This window comes from Phacochoerus africanus, chromosome 11 (assembly GCF_016906955.1).
Source record: "Phacochoerus africanus isolate WHEZ1 chromosome 11, ROS_Pafr_v1, whole genome shotgun sequence".
Taxonomy (NCBI): Eukaryota; Metazoa; Chordata; class Mammalia; order Artiodactyla; family Suidae; genus Phacochoerus; species Phacochoerus africanus.
In genome coordinates, this window is record NC_062554.1 from 11,488,214 (window position 1) to 11,507,350 (window position 19,137).

Sequence of the window (19,137 nt, forward strand, 5' to 3'; positions counted from 1 at the left end):
TCAGTTCCTCACCCTGTGCCCTATGACAGAGGCTGCTAACCGTCTTCCCATCTACTGCGACACAACCTGTTTGTCTGCACCACAGCCCTTACACTTTTGAACAAAATGTTCGTCCTGCAGTTCATTCACAGTATATTGCAATTATGTTTATTTAATTATGAGGCCTTCAATAGGAAGGACTGTCTTCTTACTCATTTTTTCTCCATTCACAATAGGCCCAGTATGTGATAGACATTTAACAAAAGCTTGCTGAATCAATGACTGAATGAAAGAAATTACACAAATTTTTTTTAATTATGCATTTTGTCTACACTGCACATGGACAGCCATACTAGGCTGAGAACTCCTTGAGCACAGGCCAAAGTATCCTTGGTATCCATCACAGGACCTAGCATGTATAAATTTTTTGGCTGAATGCATAAATGAGTGAGAAAAAAAAATGACATTCCATATAGTGCTGAGTAATATGAAGTACCTGCATACTAGAGGAAATAAACATTCTATGGTGAATCTTGTAGCTACTCTCACATGGTTACCATCCCAGAAGAGACAGGGTCCCACAGCGAAGAGAGGTGTTACCACTCCTACTCACTTAGCTTGACAGAGCCATCCATTCCCAACAGGATGTTGTCACTCTTGATGTCTCTATGAATAACTTGATTTGAATGCAGAAATTCCAAAGCCTGCAGGCACTATTGAAGCAATATGGGCAGAGGGAGAAAAAAGGACATATAATATGAAAGCTTACAAAAAAATCACTATTCCAACCTTCTCATTTTATAACAAAAGTGAGGTCTCAGTGTGTAAAAGACTGGCTCCAGTGTGTAAATCAGTGGAAGAGGCAGGTCTAGAACCTAGTCTCTTGTCTCCTAAGCATTCTTTTAACACTCCATGCTACCTTATACCTTTCTTATAACAGACCTGATCATATATCACAATCTTATTATAATTAAACCTTATTTGATATCATCGCATATTATATCTCATTATAGTTTGAAGTAAAACACTCCCTCCAAAGTATTTTAGAGTTCTTTACAGAACATCAGATCCCTGACAAAGGATGTGAGGCAAACAAACAAACAAAAAGAAAAAAAAGGAAAAAAAAAAGAAGAAAGAAAAAGAAAAAGGACTGAGGAAAAACAGAAAGAATTTTATAATGAAAAAACTAGAGGAAAGCCACAAATAAGAGTCACATTTCCAGAGATTTCTCATCGCTCAGCAGGTTAAGGATCTGGCATTGTCACAGCTGTGCCTCTGATTACAGCTGTGGCCTGGGTTTGACCTCTGGCCCAAGAACTTTCGCAAAAAAGTCACATTTGGGAAACTAGAAAAATGGAAGCAGAGAACTTAGAATGGTAATCTTATTTTGGTGAGGAGATAAATTTGTACTGTTTTGGATATGTTGAACTTTATATTCCTATAAATATCTGCAGACAAATGTCCAGGAGGCAAATGAAGATGTGAGTCTTGAGTTCTGTACAGAGGTCTAGACAAACGTTTATAATCATTTGTGAAGAGGTAATTTTTTTTTTAAGTTATAGTAACGGTTAGAACTGGAAAATGTTATAGATGATAAGAAGAGAAAGAAAAGAACCTTGGAAAACACCCGGGCTTAGCAGGCAGAATGAGTAATGCAGAGACTGAATGGAACAATGAAAATGCCTGGTACTGACCAATAATATTATTCTAGAGAAATCTCTCACTCTCTCTGGGCTACTGTTTTCCCATCTGTAAAACGTGGGGGATCAGAAAGGATACTCTCAGGGTTGCTATTAAATCAACTAGTTTTAAGTTCATAACCCAAAGCTAAAATTTTAGAGGCTTCTACCAATTAAAAAATACTAATGATGCAAACTAATCAGAAAATACTATTGATTTATTTATTTATTTATTTTGTCTTTTTGCCATTTCTTGGGCCACTCCCACGGCATATGGAGGTTCCCAGGCTAGGGGTCTAATCCAAGCTGTAGCTGCCAGACTACGCCAGAGCCACAGCAACGCAGGATCCAAGCCGCGTCTGCAACCTACACCACAGCTCACGGCAACGCCGGATAGTTAACCCACTGAGCAAGGGCAGGGATCCAAACCCGCAACTTCATGGTTCCTAGTCGGATTCGTTAACCACTGCGCCACGACGGGAACTCCAGAAAATACTATTTAAATGTTCTTTTCAAAATTAAAAAAAAAATTTTTTTTCTTTTTAAGGTAGCACCTGCAGCATATAGAAGTTCCTGGGCTAGGTGTCGAATCAGAGTTGCAGCTGCAGCCTACACCACAGTCACAGCAACACCAGATCCAAGCCACATCTGTGACCTATGCTGCAGCTTGCAGCAACACTGGATCCTTAACCCAGGGATCGAACCCACATCCTCAAGGACACTATGTCCTTGAGTCATAACGGGAACTCCCAATACTTCATTTTCTAAGAACAAAGTAATGGTTAAATTAAAAACAAACAATAGCCAGAGTGGTTTTTCTTCCTGGAAAAGTAAAGAGTTGCTTTCCTAAGAAGCAAGAGACGCTGGCCTTTGGACATCAAAAATTATGATAAAAAAGGATGATTTCAAGAAATTGGAACCTTCATACACTGTTGGTGGGAATATAAAACAGTACAACCACTTTGGAAAACTGGCTGATCAGGAAAATGTTAAACATGAAGTTGCTCTACAACGAGAAGTTCCACTCCTACGCAAATATCCAAGAAAAACGGAAACAGACATCCAACCAACAACTTGTACACAAATGTTCACAGCATTGTACATAATAGCCAAAAAGTGGAAACGACGCAAATATCCATCAGTTGATGGACAAATTAAAAAAAGGAATCTTGGAGTTCCCGTCATGGCGCAGTGGTTAACGAATCCGACTAGGAACCATGAGGTTGCGGGTTCGATCCCTGCCCTTGCTCAGTGGGTTAACGATCCGGCGTTGCCGTGAGCTGTGGTGTAGGTTGCAGACGCGGCTCGGATCCCGCATTGCTGTGGCTCTGGCGTAGGCTGGCGGCTACAGCTCCGACGATTCGACCCCTAGCCCGGGAACCTCCATATGCCGCAGGAGTGGCCCAAGAAATGACAAAAAGACAAAAAAAAAAAAAAAGGAATCTTATTTGCTAATAAAAGGATGAAACTTCAAAACATTATTGTAAGCAAAAGAAGCCAGTTAGGAGCATTCACTGTGTGATTTCACTTATATGAAATGCCTGGAACAAGCAAATGTATAGATAGAGAAAACAGATTAGTGGTTGCATTGGGCTGGGAGGGCTGAGAAACGGGTATGTGGGGAGTGACTTCTGAATATGGAGTCTCTTTTTAGGATGATGAAAATGTTCTAAAATTGATTATGGTGATGGCTATAACTCAATATACTAAAATCCATTAAATTATACACTTTAAATCGGTGAATAATATAGTATGTAAATTATATCTCAATAAAGGTATTCTCAAAAAGGGGAATTATCTCTCCTAGAACTTAAAAATAACAGTAATGCCACTTATTTAGGTAACATTTCAATGTCTTTTTTTTTTTTTTGTCTTTTTGCTATTTCTTGGGCCGCTCCCACGGCATATGGAGGTTCCCAGGCTAGGGGTCAAATCGTCGGAGCTGTAGTCTCCGGCCTACACCAGAGCCACAGCAACGCGGGATCCGAGCCGCGTCTGCAACCTACACCACAGCTCACGGCAACGCCGGATCGTTAACCCACTGAGCAAGGGCAGGGACCGAACCCGCAACCTCATGGTTCCTAGTCGGATTCGTTAACCACTGCGCCATGACGGGAACTCCTCAATGTCTTTCTAAATGCCTTTTAATTCATGTGGTACTCCTAAGGTATATACAGTATGAATGTCGCAGTTCCTATTTTAAAGATAAATCACCCGAGTCCTCTGGTGGCTCGGAAGGTTAAGGATCTAGTTTTGCCACTGTAGTGGCTCAGGATGCTGCTATGGTGTAGGTTTGATCCCTGGCCCAGGAACTTCTGCATGCTACAGGTGCAGCCCAAATCAGTCAGTCAATCACTTGAGGCATACTGGTTTCCCAAAGCACACATATATATTCTCAACCAGCATAGCTCAGCATTCCTGGGGTGAAGAAAAACATCTTAGATATTACAGTAACTGCGGCTTTCCAAAGATCCACAGTATATATGTATAAACTAACATACAGTATATTGATGGTATTAAATGTTATGGGGAAAATGTGAGTCTGAAAAAATGCCTTAAAAGGCTCCTGGTGAGGGAGGGAAGGTAATGAAACAGAAGTTGAGAAACACTGCTCTAGTGGTACAGCAAAGTACCTAAGACTCCTAGGCTTGTGTTAATTCCACTATGTGTGTGGGTGTGTGGGGGGGTGTTCTAGATCCCAGCATTTTTAATGCAAAGGTGATCATATTTTCTAGGACAGTGTATTTCACATGACTTTATTTTTCCTAATATTAATATTTATAAAACTACATAATTTCATCTGTATGTCTCCGAATCTTGTATCACCAAACCCTAAGCAGACTCACCCCATAAAACTCTGAGCCTAATCTTCTATTCTTCCCCTAATTCCCAAACTTTTCTATTATTAAGCTATCAGAAAGTTACAGGCTCTTTCCAGCAAAGCATCCAATATGCTCAACTTCTCCGGATACTCCCTTCATCTTCTTGCTCTAATGAAGATGTGGCTTTCTCCTGAGAACACTACTTTTTATGGAGGCCTTGTGGGGGGTTTTATTTTTCCTTCTTATGCCAGCATTTTAAAGACTTCAGACATTTAATATCAATGAGGAGAAAAAGAATACCTATTTAAGCTTTTTTTCTATTTCTTTTGCCTGGAAGTATTTTACCCTAGATTTCTACATGGCTTGCTTTTCATATCATTCAGATCTTTACTCAAATCTGTGGCAAAACCTTTCCTGACTACTCTGTCTGAAATAGACCTCCTCTGTACCTTCTTACTCTGCTGTATTTCCTTCACAGCACATGAATAAAGCAGAAAAGCAGAATAAAAATATGATTAAAATATATACCCATATAAGAGGAATAAAGGAAAATGAGTTCATAACAGTACTTTTTTTAAGAAGTTGAAATTATAAGTGATTTTATATATGATATACAAATTTACATATATATATTTATATATATATATCGAACCTTCTAATTTTTCTACAATGGGCATATAATTTTATAATCAGAATATAGTTACCTTTCTAAAAAATTTTTATTATAGTTGATTTACATTGTTCTGTCAATTTCTGCTGTACAGCAAAGTGACCCAGTCATATACACACACACACTCTTTTTCTCACATTATCTTTCATTAAGAACATAGTTACCTTTAAAGAAAAAATAATGGCAATAAACATTTCAAAACAGGGGAGCTCCCATCGTGGCACAGCAGAAACGAATCTGACTAGGAACCATGAGATTGCAGGTTAGATCCCTGGCCTCGCCCAGTGGGTAAGGATCTGGCGTTGCCATGAGCTGTGGTGTAGGTTGCAGACGAGGCTCGGCTCTGGCATTGCTGTGGCTCTGGTGCAGGCCGGCAGCTATATATAGCTCCAATTAGACCCCTAGTCTGGGAACCTCCATATGCTGCAGGTGAGGCCCTAAAAAATGGACAAAAAAACAAAAATTTCAAAACATGTATAAGAGGATGATGGGAGTGTACAACTAATGTTTCCCACCTCTGCAATGCCCAGGCTGAGGTCCCATCGGATATGGAAGCACATCCTGCTCAAGACTGACTGGCCACTGGCCTTACCTCCCGACACACAGCTGCAATCTGGCCTTCATCCATGCACGTTTCTGTCACCACATCTGTCAAAGAACCTCCAGCCAAGTATTCCATGACAACCCACAGTTCATCTCCCACGAGGTAACTGCAGAGGTAAAGACAGAGTGAGGAGGACCAGAGTACACTGAGCCACAGCAGTGAGATTCAAAGGCTAAGCATATATACACAGTGACTGCATTTCTTTCAGCTCTGGAAGAGTCTAGCGTTCTTTTTTTCCCAAGGAAAAGCAGAATCTACGGGACAGAATTACTAACTTGATATCTCTTAAGGATTTGCCTGGAGAAAACAAAGCGGACTGGTCTGTAAAGCCACAAAAGACAAAACTAAAATCACTAAGTTGAAGATATAATACGGTGTTATTCCATCACAACACAAAGTAGTGCTTCCTAAAATCAGGCGTGACTCTCACACCTCTAGGAGTACGAAAGCAGAGAGCACCTGAACGTTTGACAAAGATGGGATCTGGAACCCATCTTAACAACATTAAGGAACGTCTCTAAACCTCCCTCAGATCCATGAGACCCATGGTGGGAATTGTTCAAGACACATCCCCAGGGAGTCCAGCACAGTGGATGTAAATATGTATCGAATAAATCAATGAGTAAAATAAAATATAATTGTAAATATTAAAATGAAATAAGGGCTATAAAAACCTTTTAAAAGCTGTAGAGGAGTTCCTGTTGTGGCTCAGCAGTAATAGACCCAACTAGTATCCATGAGGATGCAGGTTTGATTCCTGGCCTTACTCAGTGGGTTAAGGATCTGGTGTTGCCAGGAGCTGCGGTGTAGGATGACAGCTATAGCTCCAATTTGACCCCTAGCCTGGAAACTTCCATATGCCATGGGTATGGCCCTAAAAAGACAAAAAACAAAACAAAACAAAAAAGCTGTAGAGTTTTATACCCATAGCCATTATGCTGACAATGAGCTCCATTTTGAATGTCTCTGATTCTAGGAATGCAATGAATTCAGTAGGGGCTGTACAGCCAAAGCTTCTCCTGGAAGCCAAGGACTGCTAGTCGGTACTGTATCCCTAGAGACACTGTGGGGCTGACATGAGTTACAACAGATAGTTTCACTCAGGGACTGGATCATTTAGGCTTGTTATGTGATAAACAGAAAAGTCATTTTGTCTGGTCAGTTTTTTCAGCTATATACTACAAAATGAAAATAAAGCTATTCAAAGTAAAAATGGAGTCTAGAGCCCTAAAAATTCTTGTGGTAGCTTTAGACAAAGGAGCTAGACTGGATGGCTTGAGCTGTGTGGTATTATGTCATCCTATCTTCATCCTGATATGGGGACTATTGCCGGGCAGATAGGGAAACTATTGGAAAAAACAAATGGTCTCAAGCAAAAGGGTAAGATCTGAGTCCTATTCTCTTGACTATAAATCAATCCAGTCCTCTTTCCATAATATTACGCATTCTTTACACAATAAAATCTTTTTAGTTTTTTTAATGTCCATGAAGGAAAAGTAGGAAAGACTAATTTTTTCATGAACAGTATCTTGTGATATTTTCTTGTGAGACAACAAAGTTTGGGGACTTAGACCAAAACAGAATTAAGGACCAGATAAAAAAATCCCTTCACTGGCATGAGCCTATTTCTTCCAGGACAAAGACTGCACATTTATAGACTGTCCCCCAGCACACTGAGAAAACATCTGTCAACTTGGAAAGACTAGGGGAAAATGTGAGGGTACAAAAGATTATGTGAACACTGGCAAAGAAGAGTCCCTTTACCTGGGCCTGACATATCACTCAATCTAAGATAATGCAAGACCAGATTCAGGTTGTCCCAGTTACTTGGTGGCTACACACTGTGCCAAGGTACCGTCTCAGAGTATCACATACTTGGAGAGGAACCAATATAAATGGAGTTCTCCTCTGGGACAACTCACAAAAACCACAAACTCTCAAATGCAATACCTTCACTGAATGCTAGCTTAAGAGAACCCAACTTTTTCCTCCCACAGGAGCTCCTAGGTATTTTTTTCTACACCAAACTGGGAACTGTTTGACAGCAGGGACTGAGCTTTATTTACTCCTGATTACATAGTATAAGCCTCTGGAAACACCAGCAAAGGTAGGATCAAAAAACAATTTATAAATATTCTAATCCCATTCCCAGAACACAGATTCCTTCAACCACATGGTCATGCATTTTATTGTTTAGATACCTCTGTTAATGGGGAACTCACTCTTTTATGAGATAGGTCATAACTTTACTAGATGGCTTTCTTTTTTCTTTATCTTAAGACAAAATCTGGTACCTTATAACCTTCAGTAGTTTGTTCACTCAATATTCTCTGTATAATGAATGCATAAAAGAGATGAGAAAATGAATACTAACTTTCAGAGGATCTTCAGAATCAATCATGACTCACATTGTAGAGAGACAAGCATTCCCCAAAAGGAGAAGGCTTTATTCTCTACAGCTATCAACATCATCTGCTGGGAAGGTCAAAGTCCTCTTTGAAAAAAAAACCTCACTAATATTTTAGATGAGAACAAGAAATCTGGCATAATCTGTCAGCAATGAAAACTAGCTAGCAATGCAATATAAATAGCAAAAAAAAAAAAATTAGAGTCCAAGACTTAGTCTAATATAACCTCCTCTTGTGATGTCTCTGAAACCCAGGCAAGAAGCTCACCTTCTTTGTTCAGATATCAGAGAAAAGAACATGAAAAATGGAAAGGGCATGGACGTTGATGCTAGGAATATTAAATCCAAAACCCTTGTTTACTACTTACTGGCTTACTGGTCTTGGACAAGTTATTAACTTCTATGAACCTCAGTTGCTTCATCTGTAAAATATAGATAATAAACCCTACCTCACAATGAGATACTACTATTTATGAAAGTGTTTAGTACAAAGAAAAGCATAACAAAAATCTTAGTTATAACCCTTATTATTATGTTGAAGAACAGAATTCTAGTTGGCTGGGAAAATGGGCTAAAATAATCAAACTGGAATTTCATGAAGATAACCCAAAAGGTCTGTTACCAGCTTAAGGTAAGCTCTTGTTTAAAAAAAAAAAAAAAATTCAATTTGAATTGATTACAAATTTACTGGGGGTCAACAAAGAAACAGAACTCTTTAAAAAAAAAAAAAGAAAGAAAGAAAGAAGGAAATCAAGTTCTGCTGCATTTGGAACAAAGGTGGGGTCCCACTCTCTCCATACTAGCAAATTTCTAACAAAACTACTGAGTGTCGCACTTTAAGAGAAGGTAGACAAACTAGAATTATACAGGGGGATGCACAAAATAAGGAAAAATCTGGGATATAGATGCATTTAAAGACCTACATTTTAGACTCAGATGGATGGGCTGAAGGGCTTCCCTGTGGCAGAACGAACAGTACCAGGACCAGCTATTAGAAGGAAGAGGGCGGGAGGGTTTAGCCTAATCCAGAAAGACTGTGCAGAAATCAGAGGTGTCCAGTGGCACGCAGAGTAGGAGGCAGAGAGCTAAGCATCATAGAGGATTCTTAAAAAAAGGAGGTAGTTCTGAGTGCTGATGCTGCCTTCTCCTCTAACAGTCCCACCGTCCAGCAGTCCCAAGGCCCGATCTCCCTGACAGGACCACCGCTCCATACCTGTCCAAGTAGTTCACAATATTTGGGTTCTTGTTTTCCCTCATGACTAGGATCTCATTAATAATCAGCTCTTTCTTCGGCTGCTGCTGAAGATTCATCTGCTTAATGGCCACCTGAAATCAGAGTACATTCATGTGCAACCAGAGTCACTCAGCATTTATTGAGCACCTACCAAACAGCACACCATAAACACTCAGGAGACAGAGATGAATACGATATGGTCTTAGCCCTTCCGGAGCTCACAGTTCATCGTAGATCAGTGGTACTCAGTGTGAGGTCCCAGACCAGCAACATCATCATCATCTGGGAATGTGCTGGAAATGTAAATATTCAGGCCCTACCCAGACCTACTAAATCAGACACTCTGTGTTTTAAAAAGTCCTCCAGGCAATTCTCACGTGCACCAAAGTTTGAAGATCAAGCTTTCTAGTAAATAAAATACTTAGGTTAGAAAAATACTTTTAAAAATCACAATACAAAAGAGGCACCCTATAACAAAAGTCATACAAAGTCCTACAGAAACACTAAACTGGTCAAGAACTCTTTCAAACTAGCAATGCAGAGAGGCTTCATAAAGGAGAGAACTTTTGAACTTGGTGTGGAAAAATAATTCAAGTTGACTAGGTTAAGAGAAGAAAACGGGATTTTTAATGTTTACGTATGAAAAAGATCTTATAGGTTTTTTTTTTTTGGTCCATAGACATAAATAAACTTCTACATAATATAAACGTTAGTTTCCAAGGCACTTTGCATCTACTTCTTTTATGTGTCAGGTACTAAGTACTTTGTTGTGGTTAGCGTTGTTTTAGGGCGGCACCTGCACACCTGCAGCATGTGGAAGTTCCCAGGCTAGGGGTCTAATGAGAGCTGCAACTGCCAGCCTACACCACAACCGCAGCAACAGCAGATCCAAGCTGTGTCTGCAACCTACACCACAGCTCACAGCAATGCTGGATCCTTAACCCGATGAACAAGGCCAGGGATCAAACCTTCACCTTCATGGATACTAGTCGAGTCTGTTACTGCTGAGCCACCACAGGAACTCCAGGTACTATGTAATCCTAAATATATTTCAATTAACCCTCAGAGACACGTTATACGTTAAGGATTACTACTGACCCCTTTTGACAGATGAGGAAATTGTGATTCAGAGAGGGTATGTGACTTGCATGCATAGCTATTCGGCAGCAAAGTCAGGATTGGAATCCTCACAAGTGATGCCCATTTATCCTGTAGACACAGTCAGATTAATACGTTTAATAACACTCTCCCCTTTTTTACAGAAATGGCTCCTGTTTTGCCTAGAGATGCTCCACAGCCCAACATTCGAAGTCCTTATGATCTGACCCCTATCTTCCTTCTCTCTGTATTTCTTCATGTATTCTGTGATCTGAGCTTCTCTCCATTTGGAACATCTTTCATTGTTTTCACATGTTCAAACCTTCCTATACTTTTGTTAGGCCTAAAGAAACCTCATTCGCTGAACAAGATAGGCTTTTTTTCCTTCTTTGAAGCCCCAAAAGATCATATTTATACCTCTTGTGTGGAACATACCACACTCTGAGCTGTATGATGACTAGTTAGGGTGTGTATTTCTAGAAAGCTTGAGAGCCCATTTGAAAGCTTGGAAAATCCCTGATGCCAAGCACAAGGCCTGATATACAGCAGGTATTCAACAAATGTTTGTGGAAATGAAGAGGAAAAGAGAGAATTCAGTGGGTTGATAAGTATTTTGTTTTAAAACCACAAAAAGGATCAGCAATAGACTACTTTATCCTATAGGAGTAGACTTTAAATTATTTCCCAAATGTTTATTCCTTAAAGATATTTTTTTTCCTACTTAACAGACAAGAACATAAACACCTTATGGGACAACTAAATAAGTCTTTCCAGAATCAGCAAGAAGTATAGAGTATGAATGATTCAACTTTTATGGGAAAAACCCTGAACTCTAATTTTTTCACGTCAAGTAATGTCATTGGTCGAGAGCTAGTTCATTAGTAAGAATAGAAATGATCACCTCTATTCCCCACCCTAAGTGAGGAAAAAAAAAACTGCTTTGGAGTGGGGTCTCCTTTCAGGTTAGGCTTCTGGTCTGGTTGCAGCTTTCTAGAACAGCTGATGATTAGCTTTTTCTAATGTCTGAAGAGGAATACATTGATCTAAAGACCCATTACATTAGGATAATAAGCCCTCACAACATATATAAGACCTGGACTCAAAGGAGTGCCTTTGGAGTTCCTCAGGCCATCCTTATGAATGTCAAAGAGGTCACGGCTGGCAGCAGGAAGGGAGAAGAGAGGCCAGCCATAGAGGCAGTGGCAGGACACCAGGAGTCCTTTTCAATAGCTACTGACTACTGACTGACTAACTATGAGCTAGGCTAAAGGCCCCTCGGCTAATCAGATTCCTTCTATTCAGGCCAGCAGACAGCACTCCTATAAGAGAAAAAGAACTAGACTTGAACTCTGAGGACCTAAACTCTGGGACCCAGTCTTTCACTTACTAACCTTGACCAATCACAGCTCTCTGAGAGCTGTGATTGGTCAATACTGAGGATAATAATCCCAACCCTGATTCCCCTTCTTACAGGACTGTTTTGAGAACTAAAGGAGACAGTAGTCAATGTGTTACTCATACATAAGAAAGTTAAATAATACAGTAAGACAACAATGAAAATGCTAATTATTGTTATAACTCCATTTCATGAGTACTTGGCACAAAGCAGCAAGAATGACAACGTTATTAGCAGGAATTTCAGCAAAAACCAAGCACCCTCCCACCACTACTATTTATTGAATGCCTACCAGGTGCTAGTATTAGGCAAGGTCCTCTACTGACAGTATCTCAGTAAAACCTAGCAAGAACCCTGCCAAGCAAAAATCATTATCTGCATTTTCAGGTAAGGAAATTGGGACTAAGATTTACAAGAAAGTAGTGCAAGGTCATAATCAATGCCTTCAGGTTCACGGGACTTCAAAGCCTCTTCCACTCTATTCTTTCTATTTCATGCATTCTGTCTAAAAAAGGGCTTGAAAATTAAGTGTTGGATCTGTAACTGGAAAACTTCCCAGCACTAACATTCTATCTTCCCATGTGTGATAGACAATAGCTCTCTTCTTCTTGGCTGGCAAACTCCCAATAAGTACTCACTCACAAACACAGAGCACCTCGCCAGCTACACTAAAAATTTATACTCCCTGGGGCAGGAAATGAGACCTTCTTGACTACATTGCATTAGCCACCCTAATGGACCCACTTCCATTCATAGTTTTGTAACCACAAGGCAGGCACATAGTGAAGTCAAGTTTCTGTTTCCTGTGGCCAGCTTCTCACACATTCTATTCAGGCCAGCAGACGGCACTCCTATAAGAGAAAAAGAACCTTGAGGCCTTCCAAGAAACTCCCAGCACCAGGATGCCTCCCATCAAGGGAGATGAGGCCTCAGAGGCCAGAAACACAGCAAGGGGCACTAATGCCTAACCTTACAGCTCAGAAAGTATAAGTTTAGGTTTCAGAATCAAAAGCTTCTAACACAGTCCTTGCTAACTGCTGACAGCACAACCATGTAAAGGTTAAATTCCCAACTCCTAAATTCCTCATCAATAAAAAGGAAATAATATTCCCTACCTCATAGGGTTCTTTTTCTTTATTTTAGGGTGAATAATCAATCATTTACTTACATTAAAATATTAAATATTTACTACATGTAAGGAATTTGGGATTCAGGAATTTATAAGACAGGCATCTTCTTCATCTCACATAATATAATGTATAAAACATTAACATCTCTCCTGTGACTGGAATCTATAATGTTTTTAGTAAGAATTCAATAGAATCAAGTGAGGTATCAGTAGGATCACTTTATCTGCAGTGTGGTAAACATACCATAGTGGCTCAGTGGTCAACAAATCTGACTAGGAACCATGAGGTTGCAGGTTCAATCCCTGGCCTTGCTCAGTGGGTTAAGGATCCAGCGTTGCCATGAGCTGTGGTGTAGATTACAGATGCAACTCAGATCCCGCGTTGCTGTGGCTCTGGCGTGGGCCGGTAGCTACAGCTCTGATTAGAGCCCTAGCCTGAGAACCTCCACATGCCACGGGTGTAGCCCTACAAAAGACAGACCCCCCCCCCACATGCACACACAAAAAAAAGATCTTAGGTCATCAGGCCTTAGCAATAAGATCAGAGTTCTCCAGCTTACGAAGTATGAGAGAACAAGAGATGCTTCCAAATGAGGACTTCAAAGTCTACTGGAATCCTGCAAACCACCAGACTAGGAGTCAAGAGACATGTGTTTAAGTCTCTTCTATATCAGATTTCTCTCCCAAGAACCAAAATTATAAAAATAATTGTCCACCAAGCAGTTTCACAAGAAGGTCTCTCAGGCAATATCCAACTTCAAACCTCTGTCTCCTCCTTTTTTCTTTTTCCTTGATTAATATCACTCCCTGTGAGTCATCCTCCCATTCACCAAATTCTGCCAAATCTACTTAAGTACCTCTCAATTTCATACACTTCTACCCATTCAGTCTATGCTACCACCTTAGTCCAAACCATCATCTCTCACGTGGAATTACACAGTAACCTCCTTATCTCCTCCAATCTGTCCCCAAAAGTCACAGTGACTTTTTCCAAAATCTGTAAGTCTCATCATGTTACAGATTTCTACTCTACAACAGCAAGAAACTAGAAGTGTCCCTACTGATCTAAGAAGAGCTAAAACTTAAAAAATAAAGAGTGGAACTAAAGGCACAGTTGTAGGAGGTGGTTACTTACCTCCTGTCCTGTGGCCACATCCATTGCAGTGTACACAGTGCCCGAAGCACTGAGCAGCAGGTGGGGAAGAGGAATAAAAACAAGTATTACATGAATTGACATTTGTCAAATGCAGCTCTATACCCAGTCTCGCAATGCAAATGTTAATAACAATAGCAGAAAAAATAATCCTCTCCACTACCTCCCCTGCTCTACCCTCATGAGAGGCAGTATGTAGTAGTCAAGAGAATAAAGGCCGTAGTGGCCAGCAGGCAGTGAGGGAAGAATGGAGGGATGGGGGGAGAAAGGCAGAGAAATACTAGGAATAATGCTAGGAAAGTAATCACGTTCATTCTAAATGACTAAAAATTCATTTTATGCCTATAACCACAAACCCTGTATATTTTTAGGTGAGTGATATGCAACAATGGTTGTAATCTTATATGTCAGTATGTCAGATTTACATGATGCAACTGAAAGAAACTTAAAATTCTATGTACTAAAAAAACCCACAAACAAACGAAAACATTTTCTAGTCAAGTCCTATAATTATGCTTCCCAAGGAAGTCAGATCAATTCAATGGGAAAAGTCACCTATAAATTTGCCTTGAAGCCAGAAATTATGGTCACCAGCTTCCTAACTACAACCCTTTGGTTGGGCTCCTAACAACATGACAGGATGTTGAGATCACAAGATATGAGCAGTCAAATAAGGACTGGATTATGTGCACTGGCAGTTATTTCCCCATTGCCTGATCATCCTATCTCTAGCCATTTTCTGTCATAAAGCTGCTATCTATATTCCCATCTGCATTTTCCCTTATCCCACCAGATGTCTCATTCTTACAGGGCAAATATGCCCAGGCCTCAAGGGACTAGACATTTTGAAACTGTATCTCCATGATTACAGAGGCTCAGAAAGCTACTCAAGCTCACTGATTAGTAGTAGATTGTTTCTACCTCAAATAGACATACGATTAGACATATGAAATCCAGGTTTTTTTAAAAAAAATACAAAACTTCTGGTCTTAAAGGGAAAAAAAGCAAGCAAAAAATTCTAATAGTACCAACTTGTCATATTTGTGTGGCATGCATATTTTTAAAATCATGGAATGTGGAAAAACAGCATAGGTGCGTAATAAATATTGCATTCCTTTGTTGGCACTAATAGATCTGTGAAGTAAGCAAGGGAAAAACATTTTGTATATGTTGCCTATTTATGGGCCTCCCGCGTCTGCGTGTGTGTGTGTGTGTGTGTGTGTGTCTGTGTGTGTGTGTGTGTAGATGGAGGTGAAAGATCCTGAATCCACAAGCCCTCTCCCTTAAATTGTATAGACAGAGAAACTAAAGTCCAGAGATAGGACCTGACGTGCCCACTACTTGTCTATATATACCTTTCCACAACATCCTTAATACCCCAACGTAATTAGCTCAAGGAAATACCATCTCAGATTACTCTGAAGCAAGCAAAATAATTTCTTCCTAAGGTGTTAACTACCTTATACCAGTTCTGACTCACAAAAGCATGTCTAGTAGGAGAAGCACTGGACTAGGAAAAAAATGAGATCCATTCAAGTCCAGGGTTGTTTTAAGGATTACATTAAACAACAGATGCAAATAACAGATGTTAAATTACAAAAGATTGTACAAATACAACATCAGTATATTATGCAATACTTTACTTATTTCAGAAGTTCTTGAATGCATAAGGAAGAAAACTAAAACAGAAAACTTCAATGACTTCATTAACAATGCTTTCATTCAAGTAACCCTGAGCTTTCTACAAGCCAGATACTTTTTTCAGTTTCTTTTTAACTTTAGCTAATTAGACATATCTTAGAAATCTCATTATTTTTCTTTTTTATAGAGAGGTATAACTTACCTAAAGTAAATTGCAAAAAGCTCAGGTATTCAACTTGATTTTTTGGTATGTACATACACAAATCACCACAGAAGTTTCCCTCATGCCACTTCCCCTCCTAGACACCACCGTTTTTCTGACTTACATTAGCATGTGTTAGTATTCTTGAACTTCATATAAACTCATACGGTATCTGCTCTTTCATATCTGGCTTCTTTTGCTCAAAATAATGGCCACTTTTAAGACTTATCACAGTATAATTTTTTGTTTGACTGTCTACCTCCTTCTATAGACAGGGAAGTCTCTCAAGGCAGAAACTGTCTGATTCATGGCTGTATTCAAAGAGCCTACCACCTAAAAGTAATTCAGTTAAGATCTGCTGAGTTCAGTATGCTGAGGGCAGAATATAAGATGCAGAGAGGGAGCCAGAGAGCAGGAGACATGAATTTTGGCATCCACCTAGAAAAACAAGTCCCATGTGCTAGCAAAAGAGTTTGCAGTTCTGAGTCTTCCATTTCACAATAGCGCTGGTAGGTTTCAGCATCAGGTAAACAGCAATAATCTGTAAAAGCAGAGCTGTAATTTAGGAAGAAGGTTTTTTTTTGAGGGAGGGAGGTTTTATGCTAAGAAAATCAGTTTTTCACTCTCATTGCAGGGGTATTTTTAGTAACATGGTCAGCTAACGGCACATCTCTCATATTAACTATAATTCTGCCATACCTAAAGTTAGCCTAACAAAACACCTCCAGATGGGTGAAAGGTGAGGTGGGAAAAGAACAACCAGGTTTATGAAAGGCAAAACAAAAGCAAAATCATATATACCAGCACATACAATTTTAAGTCATTTCTATAGGGAAAGAAAACGCTCCTACTAACCCTTGTCCAATCTTCTCAAATCGTGTGTATTTCTTCTTAGGATCACCCACACTCACTATACTCCCTTTGAAAGAAACAAAGACCGTGAATCATTTTTTTTTTTCCAGATTAGCATACAAAACAGGCCCCATGTTACTCCAAACACTGGAGTTAGTGACAACTGAAGAACTATCTCCAATACCCCCAAACCACACTAAACATGTCTTTAGTTTTCCCCCTTAAGTTTCAACCAAAAGCTTCATCTCCTTACTGCTTTTATTCACAGCAATCTAATCAATTTTAAACTCCTAAAAGTCATTCATCTATTTTTAAATCCATTCATTCAATAACATTTACTCATTTTAATATGCTCACTTACTACCATCCCAAGCCTATGTTGAGTGCAACAAAGAGAGAAAGATAAGACAGACACAGGTAAGACCAGTCTATGCTCTCAAGAAGCTCCAATCTTGAGGAGGAGACAAACAATTAGCATAAAATTCCATGAAAATATAATAACTGTTGTGATACAGAAAGAGGCAAAGATAAAGACTGGAAAGGCCTCAGAAGGGAGGTGCTATCTGGACTAATTTTTACAGGGTAAAGAGGACTTAGCCAGGAAGAGAAAGTCAAGAAAGCGTTACAGCAGAAAATACTTCAAGTGCAAAAAAAGAGATACATGGGAGAGTTCACAGTTTCACAAATAGTATTCTGGAGATGGTGAAACGGAGGATCAGAAAAAGGAAGATACTTCTCCCCCAAGTCACATAGCAAACTGGTGTCAGAGCTAAAACTAGGAGTTTGGTTTTGATCTCCCAGACTAGAGTGCTTTCCACTAATACCAATAACTAGGATTTGGTACATTTCACACACATTATCTCATTTGATTTACAAATGAGACAAGTATTAACATCCCTATTAAAAAGGTGGTGACAAGCAGTTCCCGTTGTGGCTCAGTGGTAACAAACCTCACTAGTAACCATGAGGATGCAGGTTCCATCCCTGGCCTCGCTCAGAGGGTTGAGGATCCAGCATTGCTGTGAGCTGTGGTGTAGGTCACAGACACAGCTCAGATCTGGCATTGCTTGGCTGTGGTGTAAGCTGCCAGCTGCAGCTCTGATTCGACCCCTAGCCTGGGAACTTCCACATGCCATGGGTGCGGCCCTAAAAAGGGGGAAAAAAAAGTGAGAAAAAGGAGACCCAGAGAACAGTAGGAATTGCCCAAGACTCAAGTCAGTGGCAGTGATGGGGCTTCAACTCAAGGGTCCTTAATTCCCAAGCCAGTCTGCTTTCCATGATTCTATGTTCTAAGTATTAATTTTTTTTTGTCTTTTTTTGCCATTTCTTGGGCCGCTCCCTTGGCATATGGAAGTTCCCAGGCTAGGGGTCTAATCGAAGCTGTAGACGCCGGCCTACGCCAGAACCACAGCAACACGGGATCCAAGCTGTCGTCAACCACTGCGCCACAACGGGAACTCCCTAAGTATTAATTTTTTTAAAAAATCTGGTTCAGAGAAAAAGAATACATACAGGAGTAAACAGATGACTAGGTAAGTGGATTTCCTTATTCCATCATTTCATAAGGGCTCTGGGCAAGGGTAACTTTTTAAAGAGTGAATTTTTTTTTAAGTCAAATAAGAATTATCTGGAAGTAATTAAGAGCTGCTAAGCTAGAGAATCAGAAACTTCAACTTAAGAAGGCAATGCCAGAATGCAGACTTGGCAGAACCAGTCATATCAAATCCTCTTTAGAAGTAGTTAAGTACAAAGAATAAATCAAAGATGATTCTTCTAAGCCCACAGATCAACCCAGTCTTCCTTTTCATGTGAGTTCTCCTCAGGTTACTGAAAAACAGAAACAAGCTACCCTAACACAGCCCATTTCTGGTCACTAAAGAAAGTAAAACGGAAGTTTCTACCTGACAGCAAGTAATAGCACGCTCTGATTACAGGGGCACAAGATACACTCTAATCCTAGTTTTTGGGTTACTTTTTGGCTACTTTTTTGGCTACTTTTTGGCTGTGTGAACTTGGGCGGAGTATTTAGCATCACTAGCCTCAAACACCTTAACTGCAAAAGATAAGGATTATAATGTCTGTCTCCACAGGGTTAAAATGAGGAATACATTTTTAAAAAATCAGGAAAAAGCCTTGTTTGTCATTTGGTACATAGCACAGGTTCACAAAATGTTAGTTTCCCTTCCCTCTTTTCCTATAACCAAGACGGCAGATCTGTCTTGTGTCAAGGGCAAACATCAATAATGAACATAGCACTCTTTCCCAGCAGGT

General features: G+C 39.8%; 1 protein-coding gene across 5 annotated transcripts in view; it reads right to left on the minus strand.

The window, feature by feature from the left end:
* Nucleotides 1–19,137, minus strand: part of PAK1 (p21 (RAC1) activated kinase 1) — a 144,025-nt gene that overhangs the window by 10,423 nt on the left and 114,465 nt on the right. For all 5 annotated transcript variants that reach the window (XM_047752304.1, XM_047752307.1, XM_047752306.1 and 2 more), the window contains exons 8-12: nt 16,870–16,933; nt 14,154–14,202; nt 9,375–9,487; nt 5,743–5,860; nt 593–692 (exon numbers count right to left, since the gene is read on the minus strand). In XM_047752304.1, the coding sequence (XP_047608260.1) occupies nt 593–692; nt 5,743–5,860; nt 9,375–9,487; nt 14,154–14,202; nt 16,870–16,933 (444 nt within the window). The remainder of the gene's footprint in view (nt 1–592; nt 693–5,742; nt 5,861–9,374; nt 9,488–14,153; nt 14,203–16,869; nt 16,934–19,137) is intronic.